This window comes from Ostrinia furnacalis, unplaced genomic scaffold, assembly GCF_004193835.3.
Source record: "Ostrinia furnacalis isolate ACB-3 unplaced genomic scaffold, ASM419383v2 OfSCF2765, whole genome shotgun sequence".
NCBI classification, from domain to species: domain Eukaryota; kingdom Metazoa; phylum Arthropoda; class Insecta; order Lepidoptera; family Crambidae; genus Ostrinia; species Ostrinia furnacalis.
The window spans coordinates 24,740-45,613 of NW_021133004.1; the positions used below are offsets into that span (position 1 = coordinate 24,740).

A 20,874-nucleotide genomic window follows, 5' to 3' on the forward strand; every position below is an offset into this window, starting at 1 on the left:
TTAATTTTCTTACAAACCTAACCTATTTCAATATCAATTTCTCAAGTCCTCAGTTCCTGTGGCCCTCCTCAAAAGTCAATAAACTAGTTTTACAGCCAAGCCATTGTGCTCGCGCTAACTCACAGGCGCTCAGTACGAATTACTTGGTTTAAATTATAATAATTACTTCAAGAACATCTTTACAATCAAATGCTTATAAAAAGTTCCACATATTCTATTCTTCTATATCTTGTAAAATCGGAGCACTAATGAGAAAAAAATCTCTTCACTAGTTCTACCGTAGAATTATTCAGAGGGAACAAAGGCCTTTATAAAATAATCATTAGAAAATTTATTTACCTTCTCTAAATTAGTCTACAATCGTTATTGTCTTTGGGTAAACCTGCTGTTATAATCGCAATTGATGCTTGCTTAAGTGAAGCAGCTCAGAATTTGAATAAAGCTCTGTGATTGGTTTGTGTATCACCCTGTGCGTCCACGCGCACTGTGATAAAAATAGCAATCGTTCAAAAGCCTTAGAAATAGCAATCGTTCTTTGGCGACAAAAACAACAATAACATAAAGAAATGTCCAAGTATGTGTCAAAATGGTCACTAGCTCAGCTTTAGTCGTGACAGAAGATGACAGCATGATAAATGAATGGGCTTTACCAAAAAAGGTATGGCAGATACCTAGGTAAAGTATGTCCAACTGGAAGAAAACACAAACGTTTGTATCAACATTATTAGTAACTTTTTTCTGTGATGCGGAAAAAGGCACTTCTCTGTGGTATCACGATTAATTTACGTTAAAGTAAGTAAATAAAACAACATTGATGTTAGATAGTTCGTTTATAGTAATGTGATCAATAGCTTACAAACTTATATTGAAATCTGCATAGTAATAAGGAGAGCAGTAGGTATTCTTAAACCACTCGATATTTTAAATTACGTACAAAATGATAAATCGACTTGAGGAATGACTAGAATTAAACCCGAATCACCTTAACTCAAATAATAATATACACATTATGGGTAAGAAATCCTACTAATATTATAAATGCGAAAGTTTAGATGTCAGGATGTTTGTTACTCTTTCACGCAAAAACTACTTGACAGTTAAAACATTAGTGTGTTTTTTAACTACAACGAGAAAGCTTGGCTTACATCTCATCACATTACATAAAAACTTTTTAAAAAATACGATTTTAGTTGCAGTTTATTATTAAAAGCGTGCGGTAAAAAGTCCAGTCGTGGTTATCTTTTTTTTTTTATGTGACAGGAGGCAAACGAGCGGACGGTGAATATCTATCGATATCGAGCGATTCAAGAATACACGCGACATTGTTATGATAATCCAACTCGATTATGCAAAACGAGTCATTATCCCGACGGAGTTGTGGTGCAATTTGTAAAACCCACCATTTTGTAAGGTTCAATCGGCTCGCTGTCGGCTCAGGAGGAAACGCTTGTAACTGGACGTTTGCTTCATTTAGTTCGATGTAAGTTGGGGTGGTCTGAAAAATATTATTTATACGTCAATATAGTGCTCCCACTGAAATTGCACTAAAATTTTGAACAATTATTAAGTGATTTATTTATTAGGATAATTAAAAAATATGAATATTTTCGGAATCGGTACAAAACTGCCAACTGCCAAAAGATGAAACGTTAAAAATTTTCAGGTACAATGCGCACTTTCCATTTATAAATGATCTTTAAGTAGGTAAGTAGCGTGATTTTTTATTTTAAATAAGACATTCAATTATTGTCTACCTCTACCGATTCAAAACTATACTAACTAAAATATTTCGATACGCGTTTCTCTCAATTCGATATTAGATAGATAACACTATATTGTTCACCACACTTTCGTTCACTTAATCTTATCGCTATAATACGATCTTTTCCAGACAACCTAAAGGACAGTTGTTTAGCATAGCATTCGTAAACAAATTAAAATTACTAATTTATTAAAACATTGAATTTCCACGTACGCCTCTCTCCCCCGTTCCCGTGGCCTCGCTTGAAATTGTCCGTGCTAATAGGATTTCTTCCTGGCCAGTCGCTTCTTCCTGCGCCGCTTGGTGTTGCTAGTCGTGCTCTCTTGTGGTTGCAGGCCCTGGATAAAAATACATTAAATAACGAATATTAAGTAGGTATGGAAACTAAAAGTCCTACACAAAATTTATGAATAATTCATAGCCTGACGGATTAGCAAGCTGAAGTGGCTAAGAGCTGGACACATAGTACGCAGAACCGACGCCCGATGGGGCAGCAAGGTTCTGGAGTGGAGGCCACGAAAACCGCAACGTATGACGTGACGTCCACCCATAAGGTGCATCGGTGACTTATCATAAAGGCGCTGGATGCAGGCCGCTACCAACCGGTCAATGTGGAATGGAATTTATTGGTGGAGGCTTATGTTCAGTGGATGTCCTGAGGCTGTAATGATGATGACGCATCTTTTTTGCTAAATCGCACTTAATACAACAGCTATAACTTGCTATAAGTCCTGGGCAGGAGAATCCTTTATTGAGCTGTCATTCCCATCAAGCGAAGCTCGTAACTGTGCGACTCGGGCATGAGGTCCGATATTCGATTCCCAGCTGGGGCGGGCTAAGTAGTGGGCGTTACAGTGCTAACGTTTTATTGTGCTTATAACACCTGTCGGCCGCTCCTTGGGGCAGATCTAAGGACGTGCGGGATAGACGCGTATTTGCTATACCTAATTGCATAACAATTACTTATAGGTACCACAAATATTTTAGTAGTCACAAATATCATAACTTGTACACAGAGAAACATGGGTGGATCGACGATCTGGTGAAGGTCAGAGGAAGTACCTGGATGCGGGCAGCGCAGACCTTTGTGGAAATCCTTGGCCTTTGTCCAGCAGTGAACGTCATTTGGATGGGGTCCATATTCGGTTGCATAAAAAATATTGTCATAATTTAAGAGTGCATAAAGATTTTTGGCATATTTATCATTTCGCATAACGTTCATACAGAATAAATCATAAGGCATATTTTTTTTTGCCATAACCACTTTTATTATAATAATATTAAAATATAAATATATACTAAAGTATATATTTTTTCTGTATTCTTGTTTTTTTAATAACGATTTCTAGGCATAACATTTATTGGCATCTAAACCAATGCCATAAATATTACCATTCATAATATACAAAAACCATAATTTTAACAAATATGAAATATAAAAATGTTATACATATAAAATATAAGTTAACAAATATGAATAGACAAGCAAGCATGCAAACAAGCATGCAAGCAAGCAGCAAGCATGCAATCTAACAGCAAGCATGCAAGCAAGCATGCAAGCAAGCTGCAAGGAAGCATGTAAGCATCCATGCAAGCAAGGATGCAAACAAGCAAGCCTGTAAGCAAGCAGCAAGCAAGCATGCAAGCAAGCAGCAAGCATGCAATCAAGCAGCAAGCATGCAAGCAAGCAGCAAGCAAGCATGCAAGCAAGCAGCAAGGAAGCATGCATGCAAGCAAGCAAGCATGCAAGCAAGCATTAGGATTGCCTTATCTCCGGCGCTGCGGGAAGTGCGGTCCTTCCGCTCTGGCGTAACATATACCCGGCATGCCATGATAAATGTTACAGCGAGCGAGGACCGCACTCCCTCCGCGCCTCCGGCTTTTAAATTACACTCTAGTATAGGGCAGACTAGTACCACGTGGAAGAGACCACGGCCAGTCGGGATCAACATAATTTCAGACCAGGCAAGCTTAATGTTGTAAACGAAATGTGGACTGTATAATATGTGCGTTACAATAAATAAGAGGGATTCGAGATCAAACAGAATGTATTTTCACGAGCTTAAGTTTTCTAAGAGACAGGTCAAAAATTAAGAACAAAAATGACAATGATACAGAGAATTTAGTTTTTGCAAATCTATAAGCCGAAAGAGTATAAAGGTGGAAGGAGGATCGTTCGCAACATCACAAATACATAATTATTTACTCTTCAATGTTGGTTGCTCTTATAGACAATATTTATGACTTTAAATGTTATAAATAATTAAATTATGTTTATAGTATTTTATTAAAAACAAACTTTATGTATATAAAAAATATGTTCTTTACATTTATGATTATTTAAATTATGGTATTGAAAATTAGAGAAAGTTATTATTATGCCTAAGAAACCATTATGCATTTAGAAAACTATGCATATCAAAGTTTATGCGAAAATTCTCTCCAGTTCATTGTCCCAACTTTTATAAATCTGTAAATATTTTCAGAGAACTTTCTCTCCAGAACTGCATAGAACCAAATTGAAACAAATTGTTGTATTACCATGAAATATTCCCAGCTGTAGGACTTACACAAGTAGCTGTAGGACTTCAACAATACGCGACTATCGGATCCTGCGGCCGTTGGGAGTCCACCGGGACGCGGGAAAAATTCTAAACTATCGCGGACCTATGCCGGTCGAATTATTGAGCTACGAATTTTGGAGAAGGCGTTTTGAAATAAGATCGTCTTGAAGAAAGACTTTACGCTTGAGATGCAAACCTGCTCCTGAATATAAATAAATGAAATCGCAAAAATAACCATTTAGTGATCATAAATTTAGTAAGCAACAACAACTTATAACTTCTTAAATATGTTTGATGTCCCAAATTCTAGCATTTATTTATTATTCCTTTTATGTCAAGTGGGCTGCTGAGGTCAAGACCCTGTGTCAGGCTTTATGAGCCGCCATATTCATACATACAAAACAAACACTGATCAGATGGTGATCCGTATAAAAAATCCGTATAAAATATACTCCTGTCACATACAAAAAAAACGGTAGCGCATTTTCTTACATAACTTTTCAATTCCTATCATTGGAGGTCCGAAAATATTTCTCATACAATTTGATACCATAATGATAATTCTTCATAAAAAATTTAAAACCTACATATTTAAAAACATAATCATTGATATTCATAATATCATTAATCATACACTTAGTTTTTACTAATATTTGTTTTCATATATTTTTCTATACTAATGATCGAAACTCATAATCATTCGAATAAATAACTATAATATTCATAAATGCGATGTATCCTAATATTTGTTTTCATAAATTTATTACTCATAAGTGTATTTTTCCATATTATTGAAAATCATGATGTCTATATTCGTATTAAATCGTATTTTAACATTAAATTAATTTGAAATGGTCCAAAACAGGCAATATTTTGTGCCACAAAACTAACGTGACAGAAACGAATCGCTGCAAAACCGACTCCACGTAGTCTTGTCTGCCCTACCCCTAGAGTGTAATTTAAAAGCCGGAGGCGCGGAGGGAGGGCAGCCCTCGCCCGCTGTAACGAGGCTCAGGCGCCCGGGTGAGCTGGAGCGGCTGAGGCTGGTCGCCGAGGCGCCGAAGGCGCCGATGGCGATCCAAAAAGCCGAAGCTGCGGAAGCAAGCGTGGGTGCCTGAGCCTCGTTACGCAAGGGCGGAAGGGCTGCACATCCCGCAGCGCCGGAGACGAGGAGATACCAATGCATGCTGCATGCTTGCTTTCATGCTGCATGCTCTGCATGCTTATCTACTCTATTAAATTATATATGATTTTTTTAAAGATACGAGTATGTCTGTTATAAAGTAAATTATTCTGAACAACAACATTATGAGTTGAAGTATGTTCTTAGTAACAACATTATTAATTAAAACAATATGACCAATGAATGTTATGAAGAAAAAAGATCTGAAAATAAAAATTATGTATTTTAAATGGTTCTTGGTAGTAACAGTATTGATAAAAAAATTATGATTACTAACTGTTATGAGCTCCGATGGTAGGAATAAAAATGTATGAATAAAAAAACTATGAAAAATCAAATTATGAAGAGAGATTATTATGAACACAAATCGGTAGTAAGACAAAGAATAGGATTTAGAATTTTATGTGAGCCAATATAGAACCAAAAAAAACACACAAAGTACATAAATATTACCTTCCTGGTAATTCCCATCCTGGGAATCAATCTTAGAACCTGAGTCAAAAAAGTCCAACTCTCTAACCTATAACCTCTAACCTAGCAATGGAAACGATTTTATCTTTTTTTAATCAATTCTGTAACATCAAAATATTTTAAGCCATTCAGATGAGGTATCTTGATCTTTGTCTTGTCAGCAGAAGGAATTACTAATGTCAAATACTGGCAATTTCTATTAGAAAAAAAATGCTATAATGACGACTAAGCATTGACATTGCATGCCGTGGCAGCCTTTAATTAAGACAGCACTTAGTTTTAAGCACTTTTAGTTATAGTAATTTCATGTATGCGTGTTTGTCTTGTTGGTTGTCCTAATAAATAAAATAATAAAAAAAAAATAAGCATCACTGTTGCAAGACCGACGTGCCACCTCCAATTTTCCCACATCCGAGTCCCCCGTTCGATTCCCCCGCGGGTCATACCAGAGCCGGCCATCGACAGCAGCTCAATTCCCCCCCAGCGTGACGTTGAAATGCCGTATCCATATTCCATACGCTAGTTGAGATCGAACTTGAGTAGCAGGATGAAAGTAAGCTGGGTTTGGTGCTTTGGGTCTTGACATTGAACTAACTTTATTGTGAACTAGCTTTCCGCCCGCGGCTTCGCCCGCGTGGATTTTTGTCTGTCACAGAAAAACTTTATCGCGCGCGTCCCTGTTTCAAAAACCGGGATAAAAACTATCCTATGTTCTTTCCCGGGACTCAAACTATCTCTATGCCAAATTTCATCAAAATCGGTTGCGAGGTTTAAGCGGGAAAGCGTAACAGACAGACAGACAGACAGACAGAGTTACTTTCGCATTTATAATATTAGTTGGGAAGTTGGGATGTGCCAGTAAATAGCAATGGCGGATAATAAAATTGTATTTCATTTTGATGAACTCAGCTTGGTTTGATAGCTAGTGGAATCCCATGTATACCAGAGGTCGCTGGTTCACACAGTACAATTTGTATGCCTATTTATTTACAAAACAAATTATGTATTTAAACTAGCAGTGCCCGCGACTTCGTACGCGTGAAAATCATTCTTGCTCTGCACCTATTACTCGTAGCGTGATGGTATATTATAGCCTATAGCCTTCCTCGATAAATGGGCTATCTAACACTGAAAGAATTTTTCGAATCGGACCGGTAGTTCCGGAGATTAGCGCGTTCAAGTAAACAAACGAACAAACTCTTCAGCTTTATAATATTAGTATAGATAATTATGATTAGGTATAAAAACGTCATCTGGTACCCAATATGGTACCTACTTACAAGTTGTGCTTGGCACTTAATAGCGTTGTTGAAACTGTACAAGGAAACCTACTTATTCATTATTTTTAGTTATTTTCAGCAAGCTCCTCACCTCCTGCTAGGGGATTTAAACAGGCTGAGTGGAAGTACCTTGATGCGGGCAGCGCAAGACCATTCGATGTGGAAATCCACGGGGGAGGTGTTTGTCCAGCAGTGGACGCCATTGGTCAAAAGAACGAACTGTCTCTTGGCAATATAACAAAGACACTCACACTGACGTTCTTCCTCACGATTATAGCGACGCCGCCGCCTCGGCCGGGCTTCACCCCAGCAGGCCGGGGGACCCGCCCCACCAGGCACTTGTCTTGCGACCTGAATGCTTTGGTCTTGGACGGCTCGCTCTCTTCGTCGTCATCCGTTGAATCTAGAATTGAGGAGCAGGTGTTATTTAAAATTGCCTCGGGTGGGATTTGAACCCACATTAAATAGTCAGTGCCTTTTTTTTACGTGGAAAAAATGCATAAAACTGCATACCCACCGCTGTGGTCATGGCGACGGGTAATGTGGGGCTCTCCCCGCCAGAAGGGCGGGGCGCTACCCACTAAAATAACCACGAATGTCCATCTCTCTGAGCATAGAGGAAGTACCGGTGTAGCGAGGCCTTGACCCGATTTCCGCCTATGCCCAGTTTGTCCACGGTTGCTGACCCATCTTTTGATCACGAGGACATCTTTTATGTGGCGCTATTGCGCTCTCCAAACTCAGTCAGTGCCTGAATTATTATGGGAGCGGCACGGGAGTGGACGTGATCTGTCACGTCACGAGATGTCACTGTCACACCTCCCGTGCCATCTGAATGATTGTATCATCATCTGCCCCCCTAGACAAAACGCACTTTTTGATCGAATCGAAAATCGAATCCGTCAAAACTCCATACAAAAAAGGGGCTTTTCGACCACTTATCGACTGGTTTGCGATTATAATTTGCACTTTGTCTAGACCCACTGATCATACAAATCTGAAGTCTCACTGACGTTTGAGCGGTAGCGGTACCGCTCTCATACCTCAGACACTAACTGATTTAAGCGCTAGACCTGTAATACCTACTTAAATAGTGACTTTAATGAAAAAAATGGCACGGCACATAACAAAGCACAAAAGGCAAACTTAAGGCCATGATTTCCCAAATTGTCGATATTTGACCGATTTTGTTTGCAGATAGCTTCTAAATGAAAAGATATTTTAGCAAACAAAAAATTGTACGAGTAAGTTAATGTCTTTAACTAGGGCGACAACTTTTCCAAAACACGATATTGCATAGTTTGTCCGATAAAAAAAATCCCAAAGAAGTACGTCGACGGCTTTTTTGTTTTACTCTCATATATTCATTTTTAACATTTTACACTTAAAATATATACTAATAGATAGGACTTTGTATTTTCTAGGTCGACAACTTTTCAAACTTTTGTTATTGCGTCTTATTTAGTTACTATGTTGAAAAAATGTGAAAAAATCGGCCATGACGGCTTGGACAATCTTAATCAGTCGCGCGGTGGCGCTTACGGAGGACGGACGCGTGTCAGTTTTATTCCTGTGACAGTTCGCGACTTGTCAATATTTTTGACAAAATCGCCTCTGTCTGGCGGGTGGCGAGTCACAGTATAATAATATCAGTATTACTGGAGAAAGCTAAGAATTTTCAATCATGATACATAGTACATTTTCCAAAATAAAACCAATGAGTTAAAATTAATTTATTTATGGGAAATTGTGAGTCAAGCCTCTGATATAATAATATTTTAGGCTGTTTTTATACAGAAATAAATTTGTTTATTATTATTATTTTTCCACGGTATCTAACCTTGATTTTAAAACTAAGCCACGGGAATATAAAAGGCTTCTAAAGTTCTAATATACTAATTCGCCTTCTTTTAAATGCCACTTAACTATTCCAAAGAAAGCGTCAAATAAAGAACAATATTTATTATGACTTGTCCTCCTGATTTATATGTTACGGTAAATGTGATAAAAATTATGAATAATTACCGGTTATTATGAAATAATTATGATTTAGTAAATTTGATTAATATGACATCATTTATATATGTATGTATCGGGTTGCCAGGTGTCCGGCTTTAGCCGGACATGTTTGGCTTTTTACGGTCTTGTCTGGCCAAATATTGTCTTGTCCAGCCTGTCCGGCTTTTGTTAGGCTTTTTATGCGAAAGAAATCCGAGCTACGGAATAATATCATGCGCACGCATCAGGATGTTGGGCAACCGATGATGATAGTACTTCGTGAGTTATGACACTAATTTTAAAGTAAAATGTGCGGCCAAATGAGGCACAGAGTCCGGCTTTTGTGATTTTGGACCTGGCAACCCTATGTACTAATCTGTTAAAAAAATAACGGGAATTTTCGTTTTTTCAGAAAAGTATTTATTTATTGATCTACATTAGTATTTAAACTTTTAAAATAGTCCCTATTATACATTATACACGTGTGTTAGCGCTTCTTCCAATTCTCAAAATACTTCTCAAAGTCGATCTTTGAGATAGCCTTTACATCGATCGGCGACGCGTGTTTAATGTCACTTATGTCTGTAAAACGATGACCCTTTAAAGTTATTTTTATTCACGGAAATAGAAACTAGTCATACACAGCCATTTCTGGTAAATTTGGAGACTGGAACATTGTTACAGTATTGTTTTAGCAAAAATTTGCCGCCACTTTCGCTCAAAATTCAGCAATTTTGTTGCCATGTGTTTCATACCGACAAAAATCCAAAAAATATTCATAGCATGGAGTCAAACGATATGCTAACATCATCAGCATCTTCCCCAATAAAATTGTGATTCGACGGTGTTTCATAACCACTTCTTTCTGTTTTTTCACATTTTCATCGGTTGTTGATATGCTGGTGCGTCCAGAGCGCTCGTCATCTTCTATGCCTTCATGGTCTTCTTAGATACGATTTTACCACTCGTAAACCCTTGATTCACTCACAGCAGACTCACCAAAGTCCATTTTTAACATTTCAAACACTTTTAATTTCATTTTATAAGCAAAACTTGATTCAAATTCTTTGATCGTAAGGAGTTTGTTCCGGCGTTTCTTCTCAGCACTTGCCATATGTTTGTGTCGAAGCGCTGGTAGGGCCCAAAAGGTAAGGAGACATATGTATAGTACCCCATAAGGGCTACCTTTTCTTTTTTTTATTATTTACTATATTTTGACGTTCATAAGTGCCACTTGTGGTCTAAACTGAATAAATATTTTTGATTTTGATTTTTTTATCCATTTTTCCTAACAAACAAAAATCGCCGAACTTATAAAACACTTGTAACTTAAGTGAATGACAAAAGTTCTCGATCGCAGCCTTTGAAGGTCCCATTATTGGGTTTTTCGCTTATATCTCAGAAACTGTCTAAATAAATAACTATGCGTCCTAGCGATATGACTATTGCAACAAAATGAAAACTCATTTAATTTACTACTTTTATCAGTCAAGTTTTTCGATAATATCTTGTATGGTTTTCGAGATATCTGCTCTTCATAGTTTTGTAAAACTTAAACATTTTTGCCTTATATTTTCAAATAATTATGAGGAAATAGTTGCCATAATTTACAATTAGATGATAATTTTAGGTACTTTTTGATGATGAAAGAATATAAGGCGAGTCATCAATTCTGATGTTTCACAAATTTTTAAACATGCTGAATTATAAAACTAGATGGCGATACAGTTATTTAATTGATACCATAAATAATTATTTTAGAAGTTTACTGCTTGAATCTGAGTTACAAATTCTAAAAGGTCAGACGAGGACCTCTAGGCAAGTTGTTTTGAGGATTGTTTACTATTTCTGGGTTTACAATGATTAATTTAGAGTCATTTGCTTAAATAGAATAGCAAAATGTAAAAGAACATTAGTATTTCATATTAAAATGGAATTTAAATTTTTGTGATCATTTACTATTTTTGTCGGTAAAAAGTATTTGTTTGACTTAATATTATCATCTTTCATTTGACATTATTGATTGACAAACATTTGTGTGCATGAACATTATAATAATATTTGTTTCGGGCTGGGTGTTTTCTAACCATTCTTCTTCTTCCTCGGTCCCTCACTGATGAGGATCGCGACCACAGATAGTGTTCCTCCACAGACTGCGGTCATAAGCTGTGTGGACTGCACTATGCACGGTTTCTAACCATAATATTTTTTTTATTATGTTATGTTATTTAAGTATTTTCATATCCCATAGTACAAGCTTTGCTTAGTTTGAGACTAGAGGCGCAGTGTTAAAATATTATGTCGAAGGATATTTAATTTTATTATTTATTTATTAACTATTTGAAGATTACGTAAACCGTCATCCAACTTACGGTTTGTTTTTACACTGTGGCGTCAACGCGTCGCGCGAGTGTCAGCGCGAGTATCAGTGCGAGGTGTGCGGGGGTTGAGGTAAACAAATGCACGGCATCGAGGCGGTAAATCCTAGCCTTAAGACAATGTGGCATTATCTCTCAGTCAACCTTTTAGCATGTTTAATGCAAAAATCCTAATTAACTGTTATGGTATTAATTACATTTGATGTGCTTGAGTATTCCCGGAGATCACTTCCACCTTCAGCCTGATCATCACTATCCATCATGTGAGATACAGGCTTTTTTTTTATTCCGTTGTGGATAAAAAAACGCTGTCAAACTAAAGACATAGCTATCAAAAATAGGTTACGTAAAATGCTAAAAAAACAAAAGATTTTTTGACTCGTGAAGGATTTGAACCTCCGCCCTCCGATGGTCAAGTGAAAGCTTATATCGGCGCTCTAACCTACTGAGCTAACGAGTCTTGCTCGACGCGGACCAAAACTAGCTTGGCGTCCAGAAACATGACGTCACACACCAGTTGCTCATTCAATGAGTAAGCTTACGAATCGATGAGGGTATAAAGAAAAGTGAACTTTATTGTGTCGGCACAAGTATTACTCTGGAATATCACAAATCTTTGTTTTGCTATTGTAACGCCAATCATCGATCAAGTACAGATGCGAGCATAAAAGAATAGACATTTTCGTTGCAAAATAGTACTTAATGTATTGAATTAAGAAGTAAAATTTTTAGACAATTATAGCCTTAAATCAAAAGAATGCATTTATATCACAATATGCTACCATGTTTTGTAAGACTGGTAATGTTTTGGATTAACAAGCGTATTAATTAATAAAAGCAAATAAATTATTTTTTATTTTGTGGTAACACCATCCAAACAATACTAAAAGGTTAACTTCGTTATCTACGTAAGAATAACGTTAAAAAAACATAACCCTCCTTCTGGTGCTGTCAGGTAAAAAGACAACTGTATTGAAAACCTTCTATTTTTTAAAGTTGTTTATAAACAAAAAGTAATTATAATTTGACTCGTGAAGGATTTGAACCTCCGCCCTCCGATGGTCAAGTGATTTTTTATATCGGCGCTCTAACCTACTGAGCTAACGAGTCTTGATATTTGAGGACGAAAACTGGCTTTGTTTTGGACCAAATGACGTCACACACCAGTTGATTCATTCAAGAAATGAGTAAGCTACGATTCGAAGAAGGTAGAAAGAATAGTGAACTTTAATAAGATTGGCACATGTATTACTGTAGAATAATTCCAAAACTGAAGACTGGAAGGCTGGAAGACGTAGCGTGGGCAGGCCTCGTACTAGGTGGACCGACGATCTGGTAAAGGTCGCGGGAAGAGCCTGGATGCGGGCAGCGCAGGACCGTGCATCGTGGAAAACCTTGGAGGAGGCCTTTGTCCAGCAGTGGACGTCATTTGGCTGAAACGAACGAACGAACGAATTCCAAAACTCAATTTGTTATTATAATGCCAGTCATCAATCAAGTACAGTCGCGAGCAAATCAAACAATACATTTTCGTCGGAAAATCGCATTTATTTACGCTTAATAATAAGCTATTGTTTTTTTAGAGAATATCTTTGGCTTAATAAATCAAGAATGCATTTACCTATATCACACAATACTAGCATGTTTGTAAGACCAGACTGTGATAATGTGATAGATACAACCGTAATTAGTAAAAACAAATAAGTTATTCTTCATTTTGTGGTAAAAAGACAACTGTTTTGAATACCTCCTATTTTTTAAAGTCGGTGAAAAACAAAAAAATAATAATTTGACTCGTGAAGGATTTGAACCTCCGCCCTCCGATGGTCAAGTGAATTTTTATATCGGCGCTCTAACCTACTGAGCTAACGAGTCTTGTTATTTGAGGACGAAAACTGACTTTGTTTTGGACCAAATGACGTCACTACTACGTCACCACACGCATTAAAGATGGGTCGGCCTGTCTGGCTGCATCGATTTTTCGCTCCATTATAATGTAGACTTTATCTCTTTGAGCGTAGGATAACTTTACAATGGTAAATACTTTGTTTTTAAATTACATGACCTTGCATCCGAAATAGCATTGTAAAAAGTGGTCTAGGCAACCAATATGAGCAATATGCGCATGCAAGCGTTATGATAATTTATTACAACTACGACCAAAATGGCAAGATGTGTTCTATCCATAATCAGATTAATCAGTTGTGAACAGACAGTTTTTTGTTACTCCATCGCGTAAAACTAAACTTATTTTATGCGATTTTATAATTCAAACTATTTACAACTACGTCAGATTAGGACAGCATTTAGGTATCATTTACATACTATAATATATCGAAATCCAAGTGATGAAATCATAGGTTTTTAGATTTCAATTAGCTTATTACATCTAACCAAAATTGGGCGACACCGCGATGTAATAAGGCACAGTGCCATCTCTTTGCCACTTTTAGAACTAATCGCCAAAAGCAGATGTACTAACAGTCTTTCTCCTTGTCGTTCTTCAAGATGCCGTGTAACCTGCGTATGCGTTGCCCACTACGGCTCCGGTAGTCAGAATCGTCCGGTTCGGACTTGCTGTGCAGTTTGCATTTCTTTTTCTTTATATTGCCGGTAGTATACTTTAGGATTCTGTAATAATTATAATTTGTTACAAGCTAAAATTGGAAAAAGTAAAATAGTACAAGTTTTACAAAACAATAAAACTTGTATTATTGAGCAGAGACGATGCACAGCATCTGGTGAGAGATGCGTCTACTTCCGGTGTAGTTTTTTACCTTTTTATACCTTAAATGACGTCATTTCCGCAATTATTTAATAGGAATTGATTTGACTTACTTCCGTTTGCCGCCATTTTAGTCACCTGGGGGCGAGCTTGCTCGGAGTTCTTCATAGAGAGCTCACCAGGAGGCCTTCTTGGGATGCTGTGCATCGTCTCTGCTCAATAATACAAGTTTTATTGTTTTGTAAAACTTGTACTATTATTCGGCATGTGACGATGCACAGCATCTGGTGAGAGACTTGTTTATTAGCTCCTGGTGACTACTTACCAATGGCGCTATGTGATGAAAGTTTTCGAGTTTCTGTAACAGAACTAGATTAGAACATGATTAATTTCAGGGTATTAACATGTTTTGTTCTAAATGCACAGTGAGAGCAGCACTAATATCACAAAGTAGGAGGGTTTGTACTTTTGTATGTTTGAAATGAATAAACTGGAAAGCTACTGAACTGAATTCAGAAATTCTTTCCTCATTAAAATGCAGATTGAGTGTGTATTGATATAATTTGCCCGTATGGCAGTAAGATTCATGCGAGTCATCAACATAAGTTTATAATACAGGCGTACGATGTGATTGAAGAGTATCCAACATGCATGCTTTAGATCTGTTGATTGAAAGTTATTAATTAAATAATATGTTATTTGGTGTATCGGTCGTAGATCAGTTAATAAAAGTGTCTGCCTTATAATATTGCTATTATTGTTCTGCCTACACCAATATCTCATCAAATAATTTCATCTATGGCTAAATATCACCCAAATTAAAGATGCCAGAACGAAGTCAACAATGCCAGGAGAGGTTTTAAATCCAACAACCTTTATCTGTACACTTTTATACTGTTTTTATCCATGTAGATTCCTAGCATTACTTGGTGTTGAAAAAAAAAAAATAAATAAATAATGTGTTATTATATTCCGCTGTTCGCCTCTGCTCGCCTGATTCCAGTAACTTACGCAACCGTAGCAAGGGCATACCTATGTTGTTTTTTGGGATTTGCTGTCATTTTTCCCAGTTGTTTGTATGATGCCGTAACGGTGCCGAACTTACTCGTAGGTCAAGGTTTATTAACTTAATCTTGAAATTATTCAGGTGAGACTATGTTTTGTCATGTCAGCAGCTGATGTAGATGGTAGGAGAAAAATATACATAAGCTAGTCTACGAGAAGCCTCGTAAAGGTCACATTTTAGATACCTACTGTTGGGTTTAAGGCCTTTATCAGGAAGTGAAATTGGTTAAGCTTTTATGCTTAGTAAGAAAATTAAAGTTATCTTTAATATAGTTTTAGATTAGTAATACCAGCCCCCCTAGACAAGTAGCACTTTTTGATCGAATCGAAAATTGGATACGTTATAACTTCGTATAGAAAAAAGAAGGCTAATCGACCATCCTTCGACTGGTTTGCGATTTTAAAGTAAATTTTGTCTAGACCCACAGGGCATAAAGGTAGTAGAAGAGTAGATAAACGATTTAGTCTAGCAAATAAATCTTGCTGTCGAGCTTCAAGAGGTAAGAATATAGCTACGACTGTTTTCCTTAGGCCATTAGTTTAACCACCAAGGCCAGGTTATTTTGTAAGTTTTTAAAGTGGATTTTTGCCAGGTATGTTTTAGGAACGATACCTTATTACCCTCAACTCAACATACTAAAAAGTTACATGTTACCTGATCCTGACGTGGAGGTCACCATGTGGTAAGAACATGGTGGAGATTCTGTATTTTGAGGGTCGGTCTCGAACCCTAAGAAAAGAGCTAAGAAAAGCCAGAAAGGTCACTTCGAGGTGCTAAGCAGGTACCTTTTGCTGTAGTGAGAAACGGGACAGCAAAGGGGGCGTCCATAAATTACGTGAGACAATTTTGGCCATTTTTCAACCCCCCCGCCCCCCTTGGTGAGATTTGGTGAGATTTTGCCTGACCCCCTCCCCCACCCCCCTAATCTCACGTGATATTTAATAAAATGCCTATTTTGCAATGTCTATGCTTCGAGTCTATTAGATTTATATGAAAAAATCAGTAACCCAATGTCGTGCCACGCGCAGTGCAGGGTTCCGTAGCTTCCCGTCGTTTAGTAAGACAAGCAATTGCTTCAACCTAGGACCAGTTTTTGATTCATAGTTAAAATAACTAATTGTTAAATTTTGCTACTAATGGTTAAATATAAATAAAATGTAAACTAATAGTTAAAAAATGTATTAAAAGTCAAGTTAAACATTGTTATAAAAAAAAATTCTGTTATTTAACCACTTGTCATTTGACATCTGTCAAATTTGACTATTGGTCACTTTAACTACAAATACATAATATTTTCATATGTATGTAATGTCATTTTTTAGGTTTCCGTAGTCCTGAACCCTTATAGTTTCGACATGTCTGTCTGTCTGTCCGAGGTTTCGCTTGGAAACTATTGGTACTGGGGAGCTGTAATTTTGTGAAGGTATTTATATTAATCACGCCGACAAAACGGTAAAATAAAATGTTCATAAAAAAATCTAGGGTAGCTCCCCTGCATGTTAAGTGGGTATGATTTTTTTCAAGGAAAACTATAACGGTTAAGATACATTACTTAGTTTAAGAGTAATAGTCATTTGACTCATGTATTATACAATTTCTTAAGCAGTAAAAATTCCTTAGAAGAAAATATGAAAAGTGACTTTAGATGAAGTAATTGCTTGCTTCTGAAATAGGTATATTGTGGTAACGACAGACAACTACGGAACCCTACACTGCGCGTGGCACGACACGCACTTAATTTTTTACGCAATAGCGATGCCGATGACGTTTTTTTTAATTTCGAATTTTCTTAATTTCGACATTTATTCTGCATCTTTAGTGTTCACAAATGCAGATGGAGGCATTTTTAGTTTAATTTGATTAGACGGTTTAGAATAAATTGTCATTATCATTATATGTTGTTGCAAAATAAAAGTATACATGTTCGATGCACTTAGCACATTTTTTCATACTTATTAAGCTTCTTGATTTGCAAAAAACATTAGAATTTAATAATTCAAGCTGTAAGCTGGCTCAGTGTTGGGGTTGGCCACCCAGTCTACTAATAGTTGTAGTTTAAATGGGTATTTATTAAGAAACTCGTACCAGAAAGAGTTATCGTTCGATTGTGGTGATGCTAACAACGTATTTTGATTGGTAATGTTTGCGATTGGGGCTGACGGGGCCGCCGTTAAAATTGGATAAGATGGTTGTGGGTACGTTATTCAATCTATTAATACAATATAGAGATTCGCGAGAATGCTCATTTGATCGAAAAGAGTGTTAAAGCTATCAGAATCCCACGTACCTCGTTTCATCCGTTTTGAATCTCGCCGGGGTCCGAGTTTCTCCGGTATCCGACGCTCTGGGTCCACCTGCTCGTCGTCCGGAAGACACTCGTCCCCTTTTGCGCCAACCACCATCACGTACATGTCGTTCGTGGTCACACACGCGCGGTCAATTGCACTTTTTAATTTTAAACTTAGTATAAGAACCTTGAGAAATAAATTATTTCAGTAAAAATCTGAGCAGAGTTTCTGCTTACGATGTTGCTAGTTTGGAAGTTAAAGACGCTATGAAGAACTCCGAGCAAGCTCGCCCCCAGGTGACTAAAATGGCGGCAAACGGAAGTAAGTCAAATCAATTCCTATTAAATAATTGCGGAAATGACGTCATTTAAGGTATAAAAAGGTAAAAAACTACACCGGAAGTAGACGCATCTCTCACCAGATGCTGTGCATCGTCACATGCCGAATAATGGCCGATTTTAGGCATCATAGTGAATTTAAAAAAAATCTCAAAACCTATCGAGTACGGTATCAAAATAAAGGGTTTCATTGTATAACTAGCATTTTTTTTATTTATTACTATTATTACAACTGTGACAGTAAAACTACACGTACGCGCAAAAATTTAATGTTAACTTCATAGGTATTTCGTAAATTATAAAATGCATACTTACTCATGTCTAATATCAACAGAAAGATTAAGTAATATCACAAAGATTGGGACAAACTTGAGCTTCACTGGTTGGGTTTTTATTGGCGGTCAAGCTGAAGATCCTGGCTACACAGGAGTTGCAGCGGTGGGAACGAGAGGTGGGAACGGGAGGTGGGAACAGTCTATTACTTTTATTACTCACGAGAACTTTTTCTTCTTCTTCACATTCTCCACCGAGCTGGAGGTTTCTTCTGTCTCATCCGAATCTGTGTACATGTATGGCAGTTTACCCATTTTGGATAATCGAATCAACTCTATGGATTGTATGGACCGGTGGTGAATTTGATGGTGTTGGTGGATTTTTGGTTTAAATATCGGGCAAAATCACATTTTGGTGGTCATTTTAGTTGGTTATGAGTTTTGACATTTTAATGGCAGCTGTCAGTGTGGTATAGATGACCCACGCTGAACTGTCCCGCCAAACTCAATGACAGGGGGGCGCTACCATCGTTCAACTATATGGTTTCCAACATGTCAAAAATCTGAATCAGCGATCCGGTATTGACGGTGGCGCCCCACTGTCAATGTCATCGACAGGACAGTCCAGTATTTTGGAACTATATAGGTTTTATGTGGAAAAATTTAGGTTTTTAATGTAAAGGATGTTGCACAATAGTTAAGATTTTACGGCCACATTATTTCTGTACCCCCAGTGAAAAGGGATCTAACTCGACTTAGATCAAAATTGACTTTATAACATAATGTGAATCTCTGAAAAATTAGCTATTTTTGTATCTAATCGGTATGTTTCTACGACGTATAGAAAAGAAAATAATTTTGTGCCAAATGATACAAGTAAGGCTTTGTGAACCAATTTTGAGTTTTCTTTCGTGTATATTGATACATGTCTACTTTTAACAAAGTGTACCGGAGGCTTCTTTCAATTTTTTATTGTGTCAAGAGGTACGACTCGTGTTACTACTTTTTACACGATTGAAGTTGTTCAGATTGAATTTGTGATTAACAATATAAGATGACTCATATTAATATACACAAAAAAAACTATGTATTGTTGGTTGGTGAAAAAGAATGTAACTTAATTTATATCACAAAAAGTAAAAGACAAATGATTATTTATTTTGTGTATAATGATTCAATTAGACTAATACCATTAACCACAAAAGTTTCGTACATGTGTAAAATGTTATCAGTTACTTATTCCTTTACAATCGCCACTTATATCACTTTACACATAATTATTAGGATACTTAGATCGCTATTATGTTAGTTAGATCAGTTTACACATTTTTTTTCTCATCACAAAATTGGTGTATATTGATATAAGTAGAAATTTTTGGACGATTTACCCTAAATAACCTGAAATAATGATTCCTCATAGTGTAATTACTAATGTTTGTTTTACAACTTTTTCTAAAATTAAAGAAACAAAAAAATATCAACAGAAATGGCGTAAAATGTATCACTTTACACTTGTTAGCGGGTGGTCAATTCAGTGTGGTGTAAAATGATTTATGTCCCATTACATCACTTTACACGAATGTAAAGTTGCCGTGCATGGCGATATAACTGGGTTTTTATTTAATTACGAAAAAACTACATGCTATATTTGCCAAACTGGCACACTGCCTAATTATATCTAACATTACCTTTCACCTAAAAAATATTTCACCAAGTTATCTCTAATAGCGACGAAGCAGGATTTTTTTTAACTTCAAATGCGATTTCCCAAAAATCACCATTTTCGACTTAACTCCGTTTTCACTGGGGGTACAGATTTGTTCGTGAGACGCGGATTGTTTTCCAATTTTACAGGGTTCCGTAACGCACATCCACTACAGGGGTCCGTACAAGAAAATTGCTACACAGCACGCAAAGATCTACTCAATTCATTCTCAATGATTACGATAGGTTTTGCTATTTAATCTAAGAAAATACCTTGTAATGGTGGTGAAAATACGTAATGAAAAACCATGCCGGAGATCCGCGTTCAATTTCCTTGGGATACATCGTCATTTATTTAAAACTCATAGCCACATTGGTTGCGCTTAAACAGTGCGCCATAATATTGTCTTCCAGTCAACCTTGGGGCGTTTGGGCTAAGCAGAAATGAGAGTTCGATCACTGTTCTTTTTATTTTAGGCTGTTAGCACCTAAATAGGTACTATGTTTTTTTTAATGTCCTTCTTTACTCCCATTCGTACTTATTACACTATTATTTTCCACTAGCGAGAATCAAACCCGTGACCAAGCTGACATATCCATTAATCCATTAGCAATGACGTAACACTTCCATCCTACCCTCAGTTATGGTTAATTTAGCTCCCAATCTACTAATCTATGGTAATAATAGTTCCCTTTAAAGGGTTTGATTAAGTTTCCAAGAAAGGGTATACCATTCGCATTGCTATTGTTTTAGATCCCACTAAGTTTGCTGATCGGATCCCTGATAAGTATACCTATTATTATCTATTATAGGAAGTTGATATGCTTTTAAAACTATTCTTGTA

General features: G+C 36.8%; 1 protein-coding gene across 1 annotated transcript; it reads right to left on the reverse strand.

Moving 5' to 3' along the window:
* Positions 1 to 1,981: 1,981 nt before the first annotated feature.
* Positions 1,982 to 18,765, reverse strand: LOC114356302 (uncharacterized). The gene is made up of 4 exons (XM_028309389.1): positions 18,549 to 18,765; positions 14,119 to 14,267; positions 7,512 to 7,663; positions 1,982 to 2,100 (listed from the first exon to the last, which is right to left on the reverse strand). Exons 1-4 carry the CDS (start codon positions 18,638 to 18,640, stop codon positions 2,020 to 2,022), a joined length of 474 nt encoding a protein of 157 aa, XP_028165190.1. The 5' UTR covers positions 18,641 to 18,765; the 3' UTR covers positions 1,982 to 2,019.
* Positions 18,766 to 20,874: the final 2,109 nt, after the last annotated feature.